This window comes from Dipodomys spectabilis, unplaced genomic scaffold (assembly GCF_019054845.1).
Source record: "Dipodomys spectabilis isolate Male_0828 unplaced genomic scaffold, ASM1905484v1 ptg000003l, whole genome shotgun sequence".
Lineage (NCBI taxonomy): Eukaryota > Metazoa > Chordata > Mammalia > Rodentia > Heteromyidae > Dipodomys > Dipodomys spectabilis.
This window is the reverse complement of record NW_024870680.1, coordinates 16,486,650-16,505,704: the sequence shown is the minus strand read 5'-3', so window position 1 is coordinate 16,505,704 and position 19,055 is coordinate 16,486,650. Positions and strand designations below refer to the sequence as shown.

Here is a 19,055-nt window from a genome sequence, read left to right as displayed (position 1 = left end):
CAGTGCCTTTTACTCTTACTCTGGAGTCCTGGCTCCAGTTCCAGCCTTATGCTGGTTAATTAAGTAAGAGTTTCTTGGATTTGTCTGCCAAAGGGTTGGCTTTGAACGGAGATCTTTTGTTCACAGCCTCCTTAGTAGCTAGGATTATAGGAATGTGCCATCTGAGCTCAGCTGACCTTCAATTCTTCCACTGTCCTACCTCTACTACCTCCAGTGTCCCAAACTAGGATTATAGGTGTTCACTACCATTCCCTGCCAATAAAGTGGGGATGAGAATTCTTGTCCCTTACCTACCTATTCCTCCTTCCCTCTCTTCCCCTTCCTCTCCCTTCTTCCTTCCCTGTGCTGCATGAGAGCAGAGGGAAAGCCTGTTGGCAAGGACTGACTTTTCCTGCTAGCTGTGCAGGGGAAGTTTTCATCCTCCTGCTTTTCCACGACTCCCAGCCAGGGGTGCAGGTGAAGGCAGCAGAGGTCACATCCTGCCTTAGACATTTCTCTCATAGGTTCTCTACCTAATGACAACTTCTAGGACAAAGATCAGGTGTGGCTTGGCCCACAAGGGATACAAGTGGGTGAGTGATGGACCAATTGTGCTGATGCAACTCAAGGCCTGGCCCTGCCTCCAGGCTCTGCTTCCCAAGTCTCAGTCCTACATGGGTGCTTCCTGTGCTCGCCACTGCATATCCATCTGCTACCCCAGCCTTTGCTGGAACTACAGCCCCGCCTCGAATGTCCTCTCTGTTCCTCTTTACTGCCATGAAACCACTCCCTCCCACAGCTAGGCTTAATGTTGCCTCCTCCAGGATGTCTTCACCGAACACAGCAGATGTGGGAAGTTGATTCTGTTTTCTGGGCTTTGAAAGGCCTATGAACACTATCCATAGGAGCACTGAATGAAGTCTTGGGAATGACCTGTTCCTACTCTTGGTCTGTGATCACAGATGGTGGGCTCCAGCATGCACAGCGCCCCAGGTGGAAACATACAGCTTCTGAAAGGTTGGTGTCTAAGTCTGTCCAGCTGGTTTTCTGTTTCTGACTCCTCTGCTTCCCCAGATAGACTCAGGGCATGCCCAGGGTAGGCATTGTAACCCTGCACTGACTAGATGCCCTTATAGTGTCTGCTCATTGCAATTAGAGTAGGTCTCTGCTATTTGGGGTGGGGTTGTGATGTCGCACACGAGACATTTCCTGAGACAAGAGAGGCTTCTCAGCTTTCGAGAACACCCCTACCTCAGTAGAAGATACCAGGCCCTGAAGGTAGAGGGAATAGGAGAGAGACCCACCTTAAACTCCGGCTCCTTGCGTGCCAGGCGCCTGAGCTCCCGGCTGAGCTGGAAGGCAGCCAGCATGGCATCCTCACTGGCCAGCGACAGGTGGGCCCTGCTGGCAATGCCACGGTAGGTGTTGATGCGGGACAGGGAGAATTTGAGCAGGTCATAGCGGCGGGCATTGCTGCACTCGAGGCAGGCACAAGAGATGGGGTGGGGCCGGGCAATGGTGTGGCCCTGGTCCATGAGCAGCTGTGCAATCTCATACAGGTCTTTCTGGCAGGCCAGGGTGAGTGGTGTGACACCAGGGGCAAAGCGGGAGCCATCGATCGAGGAGTCAAAGAAAGCCAGAGAGAAAGACTTCGTGTCGACTTTGCGACCCTTCTCCCGTTCTAGCCGGGCCAGCAGGCGCCGCACCACTGCAGGCTGGTTTGTGTCCACTGCCACCAGCAGGGCTTCGTGGATCTGCCTGAAGTCAAACTTGATATTGGCCAGCAGCACATCGGTGATGGCCTCGTGGCCCAGGCGGATGGCCAGGTTCAGGGCTTCTCTCCAGGAGCGGTCCTCGGCCTCTTCCACATTCCGCAGGGGTCCCCCTGGCCCCCCACCTGTGGCCTCTACCCCTGACTCCAGAAGCTGCTGCACAAGACCCAGACGCCCCTCCTGGATTGCTCCCAGGAGTTGGGGGGGAAACTTGAGCTTCTTGTTCACGATCTCTGTCCAGTTGGGTTGTGGCTGGATGGAGGGGAGAGGGCAGAAACCTGAGTTTCTAACCTGCTTTGTTTGGGGGCCTCCTTTACTCTTCACCTTCTAGCCCTTAATCCTCTACACCAGCCACCATTATGTTCTTCCTTGTCCCAAACACATGCTGCCCAGGATTGTCTGCTTTACCATTTTATTGTGTAGGTTCTCATCAGAAAAGTGCCAGACGGGGTCTGATGGGGGCCTCGTCCTCAGCTCAACTTCTATCCTTGCGCAGTGGGGCCAAATGTGAAGACCCCAAGAAAGGGGTTAAAGAAGATGGACAGGAGGGGTGGGGGTGGGAGGTGCTACACTGGGAACCCAACCCCACAGGAAGGCCTCAGGATCATCCAGGGCCCAGCTCCCCTCTTGTTGACTTCATCTTCCAGCTGCTCACTCTGTGGGTTCCAGAGCCTATTCAGGGCAGGTCCAGACATGTCCACACAGGAGGGTCTTTGAACTGAGCTTGCCCCCAAACCCACAGCTTTGAACAGGACTCCTTGTGTCCCTCTTCTACCAGGCCTGGCCCCATCCCCTGGCTTCTCTTGTGGGGTAGACAAGAGCTCCCGGGTTCTCCTACCCACAGTTACACCCACCCTTTGCCTGGCTGCTTGGGTGTCCCTGTCCCTACTTTTTTCCAATAGTTTGGTTCCCAGCTAGAAAGAGGATTGAGATAGAGGTAAGTAGGGGAGCAAGGGCCTCTTACCGGAGGGGGGTCCATGGTGGCACCCACTTCTGTAGGCAGGACTGGAGATCTGGACTCCTGATGTCTGCTCCCTTGACTGCACCCAGCATCCTGTTCCTACCTGCTCAAAACCCCGCCCTGCGCCCTCCCTTTGCCAGGACCAGCTGCTCCCCCCTGCCCTAAACCTTGGGGAGCTGGAGTGCCATAGTGAAATCCTCTGGGGAAGGGGAGACAGTTTACAGTTGCTCACAGAAGGCAGGAACAGAATTTGGAGTATTGTAGCTCTGGGGAACCAAGATGGGAATGGGGTGCATCCAAGCCCCAAGCCAAGCCCAGGCCCATTCTGTATCATTAACACTCTGTGAATGCATGGGTTAAGGGATTTTTCTCTCAGCTACCTAGAATTAACTCTGGACGCCCAAGATATAACTCACTAAAGGCACATGACAGTACTGTTACCTAGTTATGCCTAGGACAGTAAGGAAGGGTACAACAGAAAGTGAAGTTCATAGGATGCTAGATGTCAAGCCCACACTCAAAAAACCATTCTCAGCTTCCTGCAACATTACAGGATCTTTTCCGTCATACGACTAGTAAGGCTTGACTCAGGGCCTCAGGCTCTTGCTTGTTCACTCAAAGCTGGCACTCTTAACTACCTAAGCATGGTACCTCAACCTGATTTTTGGCTGGTTAAGTGGAATTGGAAGTCTCAAAGACTTTTCTGCCCAAGCTGGCTTCAAATTCTGATCCTCAAATCTCAGCCTCTGAGTAGCTAGGATTATAAACACAAGTAACCAGTATCCAGTTAGTATTTTTCTTTTGAATGAGCCTCAGTTTTCCTTTAGAAAAATGAGTGTAAGGATGTGTATCATTCACTCAGGAAATATGTTCCAGATGGTGTCTCGAGGTACTAGACAGATCATCAGTTCTACTCCAGAAGTTCCAAGTGGGGAGAAGGACAGAGCTGTCTTCAGGAGAACTGGGTGCCATGGTGATAAAGTCTTGACAACTGGGAATTGGGAATCCAGAGATGCCTGCAAACAGGCAGTCTTGAGGGAATACGAAGCGTGGCATCAATAGCCTTGGGCCATGAAGAAATCTACTCCCGTCTTTGTCACTGGGGGTGGTGAGGCAAAGCCCTAGGATCACATTGGCTCATGTCCAGAGAAGGTCCCCACATGTGCTGGCATGTTCTTCAATCTCTCCTGCTGAGAACTGCAAGTGGCAGAGAGGGCACTGGACCCAGGAAGTGCGTGGTGAACTCTCTGGGGATGATACCCACTGTACAGATGGGGATGAAGAGGGTGAAGAGGAAGGAGAAGCTGGCCAAGGCAGGGAGGTCTCTCCACATGTGGCGGCGTGCTGAGGAAGAATCTCCATGCTGAAGGAGCCTAAGGGGGAGAGAAAGAGGTGAACAGTATTGGGCTTGCTCCTGGTAGGATGCCACCCCAGGACACGTGAGGACAGCATCTGCTGCCCATATGCAGCTGCCCTTGCAGGAAATTTCCCTGGCTGTTTTACACCTGAGACACGATCACATACCATCAAACATTTCCTAAGTATTTACTGTGTGCCTGGCAGTATGCCAGGAGCTGAGGGATAGGGAGGTCCTCATGGAACAGTCCAGTGGGAAAAGGGAGCTGGGAGCATACAGAACATGGATATAGGCAGAACTGAGACACGCTGAGTCCAAAGGAATCTGAGAATGGCACAGGAACTGACTTGGGAGAGATTACTTGGGAAGACCAGAGAAGGTTTGGCAAAGAAGTATATTTATTTTGGGGCTGGGAAGGTGGCTCAGTGGTAGAGTGCTTGCCTTGCATGCATGAGGCCCTGGGTTTGATTCCTCAGCACCACATAAGCAAAAAAAGCCAGAAGTGGTGCTGTGGCTCAAATGGTAGGATGCTAGCTCTGAGCTGAAGAGCTGAGGGACAGCACCCAGGCCCAGAGTTCAGGTCCCATGACCAACAACAATAACAAAAAGAAGTATATTTATTTTTGATTTATTAATTTTTTTTATGTATTGGTACTGAGGCTTGAACTTAAGAGCCGGAGTGCTGTCCCTTAGCTTTTTTGCTGAAGGCTAAAACTCTACCATGTAAGCCACACCTCCACTTATGGCCTTTGACTGGTTAATTGGAAATAAAGGTCTCCGCAAACTTTCCTGCCTGGACTGGCTTTGAACTGTAATCTTCAGATCTTGGCCTCCTGAGTAGCTAGCATTATAGGTGTGAGCCACCAATAATGTGCATAAGGTGTGTGCTCCACCAACAAATACATCTGAACCGAGAGTTAAAGAACGAGCAGAATTTGGTTTGGACATGGGGGGAACTTGTGAGGGAAATTCCAGGATCTCTCAACAAGGACTTATGTTGGCTTTCCTGCTTGTCCCTTCCCCAGCTTAGCTGACACAGTGGGAACAGATAATCCAGAGAGATTTGTCTTCAATTCTATTGACTAAAACACAGTTACTTATGTAGGGACTTTGGAGATGACGAGGCCAGGGGTCTAAAGTTGTCTTGACAGTACCTCTAAATCTATATGTCCCTCAAGGAAAGCGTTGTAAGGAACCACCATCCCCAGGCTTACCTGCACAAATGGGGCACTGTCCATGACTTGGGACACTGCTCTTTTGGGCGTGGGGTGGGTGCTCTCTTTGCCTTGCCCTTGTTGTTCTCCTCTTGCTTGGCTGAGAATTTGAGTTGGACAGAGATCTATGAGAAAAACAGGTAAATATCAGCTATTAACTAGGTACTGGAGGCTCATATCTGTAATCCTAGTTTAGTAGGAGTCTGAGACCTGGAAGGAGGCAATCAAGGCAGAAAAGGCTGTGAGACTCCATCTCCAATGCTCCAACAGCATGGCTAGAAGTATGTCTCAAGTGATAGAGCATGAGAGAAAACTATGCAAATATGAGGCCCTGTGTTCAAGTCCTGGAACGAGAAGTCATCAAGAGGCCACAGGACTGAAGGTGCCTAGAATTAGGACAAAAAGAAGTAGTATAGTTTATGCCGGAATAGCAACCTTGGCCTTTTTTTTTTTTTTTTGCCAGTACTGGGGCTTGAACTCTGGGCCTGGTGCCATCCTTTAGCTTTTTCACTCAAGGCTAGTAGTAGTGTAGCACTTGAGCCACAGCAGCACTTCCAGCTTTTTCAGAGTAGCTCATTGAAGATAAAAGAGTTGCATGGACTTCCCTGCCTGAGCTGGCTTTGAACAGAGATCCTTAGATCTCAGCCTCCTAAGTAGTTAGGACTACAGGCGTGAGCCACTCATTTTGCTTTTTAAAGTATTCTTACAATAGCATCTTTTCTTTTTCTTCTTTTTTTCTTTTTGGTGCTAGTACTTCTTCACTTAAGGTTAGTGCTCTAGCACTTGAGCCACAGTGCAGATTCCAATGTTAACCAGATATAACTGTTATGGACTTACCTGTCTGGACTGGCTTTGAACTGTGATCCTCAGATCTCAGCCTCTTGAGTAGCTAAGATTACCGATGTGAGTCACTGATACCCAGTATCTGATTTTTTGTTTGTTTTTTGTCGTGAGGCTTGAACCCTGGGCCTGCGCGCTGTCCCTCAGCTCTTCAGTTCAAGGCTAGCACTCTACCTCTTGAGCCACAGCGCCACTTCTGGCTTTTTCTGTTTATGTGGTGCTGAGGAATCGAACCCAGGGCCTCATGCATGCAAGGCAAGCACTCTATCACTGAGCCACCTTCCCAGTCCCGCATCTGTTTTTCTGATGTAGGCACTCAGAACTATAAATTTCTTGCTTACTACTTCCTTTTCTGTATCCCAAAGGGTCTGGTGATGCCAGGAACTTTTTGGTTACCCTATTTTTTCAGTGACCCTCTAATCACTCTAGTGTTTTGGCCAGTCTCCATGTGTTTAAATATTTTCTTGTTCTTTTTGTGCTGGTCCTGGGGCTTGAAGTCAGGGCTTGGTGCTGTCCTTGAACTTTTGTGCTAAAGGCTAGTGTTCTATCCCTTTGAGCCACAGTTTCATTTCTGGATTTCTGGTAGTCAATTGGAGATAAAAGTCTTACAACCTAGGCTGGCTTTTAACCGTGATCCTCAAATCTTAGGGTCTTGAGTTGCTAGGATCATAGGCATGAACCACAGGCACCTGGCATGTTTGAGTATTTTCTGTAGTATGCTTTGCTGTTGAGTTCTAGTTTAATTCCACTAGTGTTTTAGCTTTATGTCTTTAAAAATTAACTATTTGGAGTAATTTTTCCATCTTTTCACCCCATGTCCTAAGCCTATACTTGTCTTTGTCAGATGAATTTTTTTGCTGGTACAGGGGCTTCAAGCCATCTTGACTGGCTTTTTGCTCATGGCTACCATTATACTCCATGAGCAATGCTTCCTCTCTGGCTTTTTGCTGGTTATTTGGAAGTAAGAGTGTTATTTATGGAAGCTGGGCACCGGTGGCTCACACCTGTAATCCTAGCTACTAAGGAGGCTGAGATTTAGGATTGCGGTTCAAAGCCAGCCTAGGCAGGAAAGTCTGTGAGACTCTTATCTCCAATAAACCACCAGAAAACCGGAAGTAGTGCTGTGGCTCAAGTGGTAAAGTGCCAGCCTTGAGCTGAAGAGCTGAGGGACAGCCCCTAGGTCCAGAGTTCAAGCCCCACAACCGACAAAAAAAAAAAAAAAAAAAGTTATAGATTTGCCTGCTTGGACTAGCTCCAATCCATAATTCTCAGGTCTGAGCCTCCCTAGGATTATACACATGAGTCACTGGTGCCAAATTTGTTACTTGTAGGCAACACATGCTTGGGTCCTGCTTTTTAATCCCTGTTGCTATTCTGTTTTTGACCGGAGAGTAAAGACCATTAGCATTCAATGTTAATATTGAAAGGTATATCATAATTTCTGTTATTTTGTTGTTATTATAATACTTGCTTCTTTCCTGCTTCTTCTCTGATAATCTACTCACCTAGCAGACTTTATTCTTTCCTATAGTCTCCTGTCTTTGATTTACCTTTCCTGTGGGTAGGATTCATTTAAGTATCTTTTGCCATGCTATTGTCATTGAAGATCCTAGACTGTGGGCTGAGAATGTAGCTCAGTGGTAGAATGCTTGTCTCGTATGCATGAAGCCCTGGGTTCAAATCCTCAGTACCACATAAACAGAAAAAGCCGGAAGTGGCTCTGTGGCTCAAGTGGTAGAGTGCTAGTCTTGAGCACAGAGAGGCTCAAGGACAGTGCCCAGGCCCTGAGTTCAAGCTCCAGGACTGGCAAAAAAAAAAGAGACTCAGAAACCAGCGTTCTCCCTGACCTAACACCTAACTAGAGCAAGAGCAGGGAAAGATGGACAGCTAAAAAAGTGTGGTTCAGAGAGGTGATCCGGGTCTTCCCCATGAATCTACTTACCTTTGGTCCTGCACTTTCTTTCTCTTCCTCCTGGCCAGATCATTCACTGAATTTTGTTCTTTTTTTCTGTTTGTGCTGGGCTCTGTGTTAGAAATGGTCATTAAATCTTCCTCCTTAACAAAAAGCCCCCCCTTTTATTTTTGGTTGGTCATGGCACCTGAACCTGGGCACTGTCCCTCAGCTCTTCAGCTCAAGGCTAGCGCTCTACCACTTGAGCTATAGCACCACTTCTGGCTTTTTCTGCTTATGTGGTGCTGAGGAATCGAACCCAGGGCCTCGTGTATGCAAGGCAAGCACTCTACCACTAAGCCGCCTTCCCAGCCCCCCAAAAGCCTTTACATGCTATGTATGTATGTAAAGCATGTAAGGCTTTAAAAATATTTCTACTCTCTTTCTTTGATTAATTCTCTCTCGGTTTGTTTCTCCCCCAAACCCCTGGCCTGAAAATAAAACAACAACACAAAAACCCTGGGATTTGAACACAGTACTTTGCCACACTACTATCCTTCTTGTTTTTTTTTGGTCGGTCCTGAGGCTTGAACTCTGGGCCTGAGTGCTGTCCCTCACCTCTTCAGCTCAAGGCTAGCACTCTACCACTTGAGCTACAGCATCACTTCCGGTTTTCTGGTGGTTTATTGGAGATAAGAGTTTCACGGACTTTCCTGCCCAGGCTGGCTTTGAATGGCGATCCTCAGATCTCAACCTCCTGAGTAGTTAGGATTACAGGTGTGAGCCACCAGCGCCCGACTACTCCTATCCTTCTAAACCTCAAATTCGATGAGATCAATAGTAAGCATTTCATAAATGTGTTGTGAACATTGAATAGGTAAAATTGGTAGGAGTGCTTAGCAATGTCTGATGTAAAACAGAGCCACCAAATGTTTTTTCTTTCCTTTCTCCTTCTTTCTTTTTTTTTTTTTTTTCCTTTTTTGAGATAGGGTCTTGTTATGTATAGCCAGATTGGCCTTGAACTGCTTAGTTCCCAGAGTGTTTGGACGACAGGTGTGTACCACCCTTCCCAGCTCCCAAATTTAGCCTTTTCTTTATGATAAAACTATACAATTTTCCTTCCTTATTCCTCTAATAAACTTCAGTCCTACCACCCTTACTTCACTGTTTTTTGTGAAATGAGGAGGGAATTTGTATACTGTAAGAGGACTAGATAATTGGTTTAATCCCTTCACTCTAAGGAAGAAGAAATTAGGGCCAATGATGATAAGGATCCTGATTCTTGGACCAGTGCTCTTTCAATTACTATATACCATTTGCTCTCTCTTCCTCACTAACAGGTGACTTTTCTCACACATGAAGCTAGGATAAGCCATCCTTGTTTAGCACTGGTGGATGCAGGGAGGAAGGACGTTGCAGGACACAGTAAGGAAGAAATGATGGGACCTCACCTTCACTTTCTGCATGGCTGGGACCTGGTTCTGTGTGGTTGTTCTTGGGGTTTGTCATACTGACTGGAGGAGCTTTGCGAGCTGCTGAAAGCACCATGCGAGCTGAACGCCCCAGAGCCCCTGGCTGCAGTTGCTGTAGGATATCTTTAAGTTCTGAAATTTCCTTGGTATTCCTGCAGAGAAACAGAGTATGTGGTCATGCCTAGAACACAGGCTCCATTTGGTTACCCAAGTCAATACCATCTAACATGGATTTGATTACAGCCAGAGTGAGGCCTACAGTATGTGACTGATTGGAAAAACCAAAGGCTAGCTTTAGGTGCCTGTAATATGGTAGCCTTTCTTCTCTATGAGAAAGATCTGTGAAGTGGGTGGTAGATCTCCACTGCTACTTACGTCTGGGGATCTGGGAAGAATGTTCTCTGGATAGAAGGATGAGCCAGCCAGGGGCTTGGACCAGTCTCCTGAGAATCACAGGAGCCCTGAGGTGGGAAAAAAAAAAAGAGAGAGATAGAGAAATGTAGAATATCAAGATTCACCACTAGGGCACACTGCCACCTAGGAACTCAGTTTACTTATTACATGCCATAACTTGCACATTACACATTTACTGTACATGCTCTCTTTGAGTTCTCCTCTAGCTCCAAGATCTCAGGTTCTGTGATTTTGTGCCTTTAAGTCCCAAATGCTAAGGGTTTTGCCATTATCCTGAAAGACCCTAAGGATAAAAGAATCCATACTATTTGGAAAAACTGGACGATAGGTACTGATACAAACATTTGAGTCTGTTATGTGCTAACTTTTGCAAGTATCTTTCTTTTTGCTTGCCTGCCTGCCTGCCTGCCTTCCTTCCTTCCTTCCTTCTTTCCTTTCTTCCTTCCTTCCTTGCTTTCTTTCTCTCTTTCTTTCTCATGGCACTTGAACTCTGGGCCAGGGGCGGGCCTTCCTTCCTTCCTTCTTTCCTTCCTTGCTTTCTTGCTCTCTTTCTTTCTCATGGCACTTGAACTCTGGGCCAGGGGCTGTCCCTAAGCTCTTCAGTTCAAGGTGAGTGCTCTATCTCTTGAACCTCAGTGCCATTTCCGGTTTTCTGGTGGTTGAAAATATCTTTCTATATATTTTAAATGTGTACATATACCCATTCTTGCAGGTAAAAAAACTCAAGCTCTAGGGATTGAATCCAGGGCTTCACATATGCCAGGTAAGTTTTTTACAACTAAGCTACATCCCAGTCCTGTATCATTAATGTAAACAAATACTTCTACTTTAAACTACTTTGGGGGCTGGGAAGGTGGCTCAGAGGTAGAGGTCCTGGATTTGATTGCTCAGCACCACATAAGCAGAAAAAGCTGGAAGTAGCACTGTGGCTCAAGTGGTAGAGCACTAGCCTTAGGCTGAAGAGTGCAGGGACAGTGCCCAGGCCCAGAGTTCAGGCCCCATGACCGACAAAAATAAAAAACAAAAAAAACTACTTTGGGACATTTTTTGTTGGTGTTGGTCATGGGGCTTGAACTCATGGCCTTGGCACTGTTGTCCCTGAGCTTTTTTGTTCAAGGCTAGTATTCTACCACTATAAGCTACAGCTCTACTTCCGGTTTTCAGTTGTTACTTGCAGATAAGAATCTCATGAGCTTTCTTGCCTGGGCTGGCTTTGAACTGTGATCCACACATCTCAGCCTCCTGATTACAGGATTGAAGCCAGTATTATAGGCATGAGCCACTAGCGCCTAGCTTTACTTTGGGACTAAAAAACTTACTATTCCTTTCTAAATATTATTTATCAATAATTTAATTTCCAGTTTGTGAGCAATTTTGTTCACATGCAACTATAAATCTACAATGTGTGTGTGTGTGTGTGTGTGTGTGTGTGTGTGTGTGTGTGTGCGTGTGTGTGTGTGTGTGTGTGTGGAGCATGTGTGCTCCCTCACCCCCAAAAGGTGGGAGAGGATAGAAACTCACACATCCCTCTGAAGAACAATGAGCATTGTACACTGAGAATTAATTTGATACTCTAGCACAGATCTAAAGATATAAATGGTTTTGCAAGGCAGATGGGACAGCAGGACTTGAATGGAACCTTGGGCTTTCTGGTATTGAAAAGGAAGTCTGATGAAAGCAATAGCTCTCTCAAGAGCCAGAAATAATGTCTGAGTATGAGGCTACACTGGATCTCAAAAAGAACATAATGGTGAAAGAATAAATGGTCCTGAATGCAACCCAACATACAAGGCTCATTCACTTGCATCTTCCCTCTGTTAAAGAGGGAAAGAGAAGAGTTCATTCCTACCTGAAAGAAAACACAAAATCCTTAACTGGGTGCCAGTACCTCATGCTTGTAACCCTAGCTACTCAGAGGGCTGAGATCTGAGGATCCCAGTTCATAGTCAACCCAGGCAGGAAAGTCCTTGAGACTCTTATCTCCAATACCAGAAAACCAGAAGTAGAGCTGTAGCTCAAAGTGGTAGAGTGCTAGCCTTGAGCAAAAGAGCTCAGAAACATGCCCAAGCCCTGGGTTCAAGTCCCACCACTGACCAAAAAAAAAAAAAAAGAAAGAAAAGAAAAGAAAACACAAAATCCTTGCTCTACATGGTTCATACCTGGCTCAGTCCAGAGTTCCCTGAGGCCGAGGGATCCGTGACAGAGTCAGCTAAGGAGTCCAGATTGGAACGCACACGCAGGAAGGCCAGGCCAAAGGATTGGTGACGTGTGAAGGGCTGGGAGCAAGTGAGACGAAGTCGATCCCATGATTCTTCTGAGGCAGGAGCTAGGAAATCGTCTCAAGGACAAAAGAAAAAGAGCTGGATGTAGTGGCCCACACCTGTAATGTCAGCACTTGGCAGGTTGAAATAGGAGGAGGACCAAGGGTTCACAGCCAGTGTGGGTTAACTATAGCGAGATCCCGGCCAGACTAGGCTATACAACCTTTCTCAAATAACAACAACAAAAAAACCAACAACCTAACAAACTCTTCATGCCTTCAGTTCCTAATGCAACCCAACCCCCTCCAAGGATCACTCTTCCTTTATAACTTCCAAGGTAAACATTAAAAAAGCCTTACTAAACTATAAATCTCTAGAGTCCTGAAATCAGATATGTTTCTTTTGCAGTGCCCAGTTAACACATAGAAATTTTCATAAACAGAACTCAGGAAATACAATATGCTAGATAAATATAATCATCATATTCCATTACTTACATAAACATTTATCCTATACTCACGCGCATTTATACGAATAAAAATGTAATAGTGACTGGCTGTGGTGGTGCATGCCTATAATTCCAGCACTTGGGAGGCTGAGGCAGAAGGACTGTAAATTTCAAGCCATCCTGGGCTAACCCAGCATGGGCTGCATATTGAGACTCTATCTCAAAAGCCAGAATAAAAACTAAGCCAGGCATCGGTGATTCACATCTATAATCTGATCTACTCAAGAGGTAGAAATCTGCAGGGGTGCAAAAAATTAGAGGGACAACCCCATCTCAATCAATTGGTGGGTGTGGGTGTGTGCAACTGTCATGCCAGTTACATGGGAAGGATAAATAGGAGACTGCAATCTAGATGAGCCAAGGCAAAAAGTGAGCCCCTAAATCAAAAATAACAAGAGCCAAAAAAGGGTTGGAAGCATGGCTTAAGCAATAGAGCACTTGCCTAGAAAGCTAAAAACCCTAAGTTCAACATAATACCACAAAAACCAAAACCAAACCAGACCAACCTATCCCACCCAACCAAATAGTAATCAAGTATATGTTCTGTATCAGGTGTCACAAAATCAGAAAGTATAGGTAAATATAACCTGTCGTTCATAGGTATATCCAGCTATCACACATGCTCATCACACAGAACTCACACTCAGGCATACCACTTAGCAACTACCTTATTTCCCTAATAGATGTAAGTATGGCCCACACAGGCTAACCTAGTAGCATTTATAGCCTTCTCTATTCTGCATCCTCTTTTTGGGGAACATCTTCCTGTTCTGCTTTTGCCCTCTTTACCATCTTTAAACATCCGGACCCCTGAACGGTTCTTCCCCTGCTTTGAATCAGCAAGGGACATTAGCATGGTTGCAGGGAGCAGGGTGACAAAAGGTCTGTCCAGGGACCACGAAGAACGGCCTACATCAATCTGCAGGAACGCACAGCCACAGTTACCTGGGGAAATGGCAGACAGAAGGTAAGGGTGTTGGGATGATAGTACACCAGGGAACTTATGGATGACAATTCTCTACTCTCGAGCTAGTTGGAGGTCAAGAAGGTCCAGCAACATGTGGAGACACATAGAGAGCCAGCAACTGAGACAGGACTAAGACCCCAGTCCAACAAATGATGTGCAGGTTCTTCAAGGTCTTCCCAGCCTGACACCTCTCCCAGTCTGAAGAGGCTCACTGCTTTTCTGGCTTTAGGCCCTGATAAGTAAGAGGCCACCATCTTTCCTGTCCTACAAAGCTGGGACCAGTAGTCCTATCTTTAATAGTTCTCTATTTCAGAAAAGTCCAAGATCAACCTCCTCAATCCATAAACTCCTATGGACACTTCACCCTTCCAGCATCCTCCTCACTAATATTTCCAGGATATACTGACTGTACTTGTTGATATTTATCATGGCAATGACCTAAGGCTTTATTCAGATCACACAGATCAAACCAAGGCAGGTACACTAATTCAGAAAGCATTATTCTACATTATATTTAAACTATTCATACTATATTCTACATGATTAGAGACTTTGGAGCGATCTAACATCAGACCTGCCATAAGGCTCACAATTCTCTTCACACTTAGGCAGGTCTTATTCTGAATAGCCAGAATGACTTGAGACATCTGATGGGAGTATTTAGAGGTATCACTCATGCATCTTCTCTCAGAGGTTTCTGGGCCACAGAGAGCTCACTCACCAACATCAATGTAGCTAATAGGCACTGCTCTCTCCAGCTGGAGCTCTGCTTTCAGTTGCCCACTCTTATCCTGAGGACAGCTAAGCCATGGTCCCTTCTGGATGTCTGGGTTTAATAAGTTCTCCACAGGATACTTGGGATCCTAAATCAAGACAGCAGAGGAGGAAATCAGGAACCTTACTGAGCCCAAGGGAAACAAAATAAAATGAGGCCCATTAATAAGAGATTCATTCTAACCATTTTTTGATTCTTCAAGTTTTTGAAGCATCTTAACATGATGTAAAGGGACTAGACAGAAATCCACAGGCATGGAGATAGATACTGTGGATGTTAGAAGACAATGTATGTTTTAGTAGGCTAAAAAGTATATGAAAAAAACTGCTCAAGATGCTCATGCAGGTAAGGATAGTATGTATACTTTTTATTTTATTTCACTGAGACTAGAGGTTAATAGCTCTCAAAGACTGAAGGGTCTTTCTGAAATGTATGGGGAGGTTTTTGGCTTCCATGGTGACTAGGAAGCAATATATTCTCATTAGGGTCTTCGGGGCAGGGAGGCTAACTATGCCACAATGTAAATTGTATTGCTGCAAAGTGTGGACTTAGCCCCCAAATGTCAATGGCACCTCTGAGACAGGAGACGGGAAAAAGAGAGTAATGAAGGCGGAGGAAAAGTGAGAAGTCTTAAGAATCCCCACATTGGAACAGTCCTGGGTCCAGGATCTGGGATCTAGCAGTATACTGGAATTATAGAACTTTTAGGAAGAAGGCTTAGATCACAATTGATGGTGGTCATAATTTAGGCTTATAGATTAAGGTTGACTTTGAGTGCCCCGGACTGCTCTCAACTAGAGTGGCTAAAATGCTCTTCTGGGGACTCTAGTGCAGAATCTAAGCCTAGGGCTTTACCAGCTTCCTCCAAACTATAGGCAAGTCTATTTATTTCTTCCAGTCAAGGAAACAAATCATACCTGATGACTAACATACCTGAGAGGAAAATGATACTATATGGCTGATTTTCACAGGAGCCATGGCAGGCCTACTAGCTGTCCCAAGTACAAATCAAAATGCTTCCTTTCAAAATCTCTTCTGTTACCACTTTGGCTCCATGTTTTGGTCTTCACAGCCTCCAGTAGAACAAGAATTCTCAAGTTACTCCTGAAGAAGAGGAAAAAGAAGAAACTCTGATGACAGGAGTCATTTTTAGCAGTTAAGTCTGATGAACCACCATGGGCTTGGAAGTAGAGATGGGCAGGGAGCAAATCCCAATCACCTAATGAGACTCCACCAAATGTGTAACAATCGGAATGCCATCTCAAGGCCATAGGGGCAGCAAGTACACTATAATACAGTAATATATTACCATTGGATTTACACATAGATTAACTCCTGAGAGCAAGCTGCCTTAAGTCATTCAGCTTTGTCCTAGAACCTAGTACACAGAAATACATGCTCTGACTCTCTTTTTGCTTAAAGAATCTTCACAAAGTTGTTTTTCTTTTTTTTTCTTTTCTTTTTTTTTGGGTCCAGTCGTGGGGCCTGAACTCTGGGCCTGGGCGCTGTCCCTCAGCTCTTCAGCTCAAGGCTAGCGCTCTACTACTTGAGCCAGAGCGCCACTTCTGGCTTTTTTTCTTTTTGCTTATGTGGTGCTGAGGAATCGAACCCAGGGCCTCAGGCATGCAAGGCGAGCGCTCTACCACTGAGCCACCTTCCCAGCCCCACGAAGTTGTTTTTCATTAAGTTACTCTTCTATCAGAAATATCCAAGCCGAACATTGGTGGCTCGCACCTGTAACCCTAGCTACTCAGGAGGCTGAGATCTGAGGAGCACGGTTCAAAGCCAGCCCAGGCAGGAAAGTCCGTGAGGCTATTATCTCCAATAAACCACTCAGAAAACTGGAAGTGACGTTGTGACTCAAGTGGTAGAGCACTAGCCTTGAGCTGAAGAGCTCAGGTACAGTGCCCAGGCCCAGAGTTCCTCCCCATGACCAACAAAGAAATTAAGAAAAAAAAAAAGAAATATCCCAAAACTTTCTGATATATTAGAACTTTTTGCTATTTGGTAGGTGCTTAAATATTGAGTTTAGTCTCTCAAAGCCTGTTCAATATAGATTTCTATATTTCCTGCTGCATTTCCTATCACTACTATTCCTCTCATTAGAGGAATAGTATGTGTGTGTGTGTGTGTGTGTGTGTACACGCACACGCTCACGCGCACTCATACACACTGATACCAGGGCTTGAACTCAGGACTGCAAGCTCACTCAGTTTGTTTGCTCATGTTCAGGTTTTTTTGCTTGCTAATTAAAAAGTCTTTTGGACTTTTCTTTCCTTTTCTTCTTTTTACTTCTTTTTGCCTATTCTAGGGCTTGAACTCAGGGCCTCAGGCTCTTGCTTAGCTTGAGCCACATCTCTACTTTCATAGTTCTTTATTTCTCCCCTACCAATCCTGGGACTTGAACTCAGAGCCTAGGTGCTGTCCCTTCTTTTGCTAAGGGCTTAGCACTCTGCTACTTGAGCCAAAACATCACTTCAAGCCTTTTCAGTTTATGTGGTATTGAGGAATTGAACCAGGGTTTCATGCATGCTAGGCAAGCACTCTACCACTGAGCCACATTCCCAGCCCTACATTTCCACTTCCATCTCACACTTTTCTGCCCCAGCTGGCTTCAAACCAGGATCTCCAGTTCTAAGCCTCCTGAGTAGCTAAGATTACAGGCATGACCCACAGAAGCCAAAGGTGTTTTACATAATTATCATTGTTTTGTTTATTTAATCTTTTTTTTTCCCTTGACCAGTCCTGGGGCTTGAACTCAGGGCCTGGGCACTGTCCCTGAGCTTCTTGTTCAAGGTTAGTACTCTTTCACTTGAGCCACAGTGCCCCTTCCGGCTTTTTCTGTTTATATGGCACTGAGGACTCTAACCCAGGGCTTCACTCATGCTAGTCAAGCACTCTACCACTAAACCACATTTCCAGCACCATTTACTTAATCTCCCCCACCCCCCTCACACATGTCCTGAGGCTTGAACTCAGGCCTGGGTGCTGTCCCTGAGCTTTTTCCACTCAAGTGAACACTTCGGTGGTTATTTGGAGACAAGAGTCTCCTGCGACGGCTAGCTTCGAACTATGATCCTCAGATCTCAGCCTCCTAAGTAGCTAGGATTGTAGGTGTGAGCCACTAGGGCCCGGCTTATTTAATCTTTAAAAAGCTAACACGAGGCAGGTGTGGTGGCATCAGTTTATACTCTCAGCTACTGGGAAGGATGAAGATTCTTTGGGTCCACAGGTCATTCCAGTCCTATCCCCCAGAGAGATCTGGCCAGGGAGCCGTGATGAGTGCAAACAGTCACTTTCAGATGTGCATAAAACAGTGTGTAAAAAGTCAGTTATGAAGCCGGGCGGGAGCTGGGAGTCGCAGGATGTAGTACAGAAGAGTATAGGAACGTGTGGCAAAAGGCCTAGTTTGTTGGCCGCGGAGCTCCGGAGCAGCTGAAGACCTGCTTTCTTAGTGGTCACCACCCACCCCTCCTTAAGGTCTACTCAACACCACTCACCTGCGACAGCGAATCTTAGGAAGTCACCGCAGCTTCAGTCTGAGGATCACAAATTCATTCTCCCGCCAATTCCGCACCGTGAACTCCGCCTTCTGACCCCAAGTTCCACTGTCTCCCGAAGCTCAGAAATTCGTTCTGGGGCTTAAAGAATCCGCGTCTGAAAAAAACTACTGTCATCAAGGCAACAAAGAGGGAGCCACACGCAGAAAAAAAAATACACGTGGTGGGTTTTTGTGTATAGATTTCACTCACAGCTGTTCTCTCGTGGAGAGCGTGATTAAGCTTCCGGTTCAGACCCAAAGAAGCATGGGAAATGTAGTTCTTAGTTCACACGCTTCACTCCCGGCAGTCCACGTGAGGGAGCGTCGCGAAAGTTGCCCGTTTAGGGACTCTTCCTTTTCGCTTTTCAAACGGCACAATTGGCGAAATACTTACACTCACAGTGATAAAAGCACAATTTCTCATTTTCCATTCCCTGCTGAGGTTTGGAAACGCAAGACAAACGTCCCTCTTTAATCCGTAAACGAGTAGCAAGTGGAGGGTCTCTTGGTCCCTGACAGGTCTCCGCCTGCCTCGAAGCTCCGCCCCTAGGCCGGCCTCCGCACTACCGATTGGCTAGCATCGCCAGAGCGGCGGAAGCAGCTGGCTAGCACGGGGGGGACTGGGCAAGTGGGGGGGGGGGGTCAGCGGGCAAGATGGCGGCAGTGGTGGAGGTGGAGGTTGGAGGAGGTGCTGCTGCGGAACGGGAGCTGGATGAGGTAAGGGGGATTGGGAGACTGAGAAAAGAGGGACTCCACTTGAAAGTGAAGAGAGGCGACGTGAGGCCTTGGAGGAGGGGGCTCCCCAGGAGAGACCGGAGGGGGCCCAGAGCGGGTAGGGCGTGCTGCCTGGGAGGCGGGTGCGCGGTGCGGGGAAGCTGCGGTTCTCCTGCCCCGGGGACCCTGCCTGCGGCGGGCCTGGGGTCGAAGGCTGGCCGCCGCCTCTAGGGTGGAAGAAAGGCGGGCGTGTGAGGCTTTTGAGGCCGTCGTCTGGGAGTCGCGGGGAGGGACGGCAGGACGGCGGGCGGCCGCGGCGTCGGAGGGGCGTGGTGGGAGAGGACCCTCAGCCTGGCGCGGGCGGTGGGCACGCAGACCCGGAAGCGGGG

General features: G+C 46.9%; 2 protein-coding genes across 5 annotated transcripts in view; one reads left to right on the top strand and one right to left on the bottom strand.

Moving 5' to 3' along the window:
• LOC122116533 (short transient receptor potential channel 2) overlaps positions 1-18,315 on the bottom strand; it is a 33,826-nt gene extending 15,511 nt beyond the window's left edge. Inside the window, exons 1-11 of one of the 2 annotated variants that reach the window (XM_042690256.1) lie at positions 17,912-18,157; positions 15,345-15,515; positions 14,358-14,499; positions 13,459-13,614; positions 12,060-12,238; positions 9,862-9,947; positions 9,466-9,638; positions 8,066-8,147; positions 5,284-5,408; positions 3,973-4,085; positions 1,284-2,042 (exon numbers count right to left, since the gene is read on the bottom strand). In XM_042690256.1, the coding sequence (XP_042546190.1) occupies positions 1,284-2,042; positions 3,973-4,085; positions 5,284-5,408; positions 8,066-8,147; positions 9,466-9,638; positions 9,862-9,947; positions 12,060-12,238; positions 13,459-13,614; positions 14,358-14,499; positions 15,345-15,389 (1,860 nt within the window). In that variant the 5' untranslated portion in view covers positions 15,390-15,515; positions 17,912-18,157. The other variant, XM_042690246.1, reaches the window with a different exon arrangement.
• Positions 18,316-18,560: 245 nt separating this feature from the next.
• Rnf121 (ring finger protein 121) overlaps positions 18,561-19,055 on the top strand; it is a 72,163-nt gene continuing 71,668 nt past the window's right edge. The window contains exon 1 of one of the 3 annotated variants that reach the window (XM_042687353.1): positions 18,561-18,669. In XM_042687353.1, coding sequence (XP_042543287.1) covers positions 18,607-18,669 — 63 coding nt within the window. In that variant the 5' untranslated portion in view covers positions 18,561-18,606. The remainder of the gene's footprint in view (positions 18,670-19,055) is intronic. The other 2 variants (XR_006148558.1, XM_042687363.1) reach the window with 2 other exon arrangements.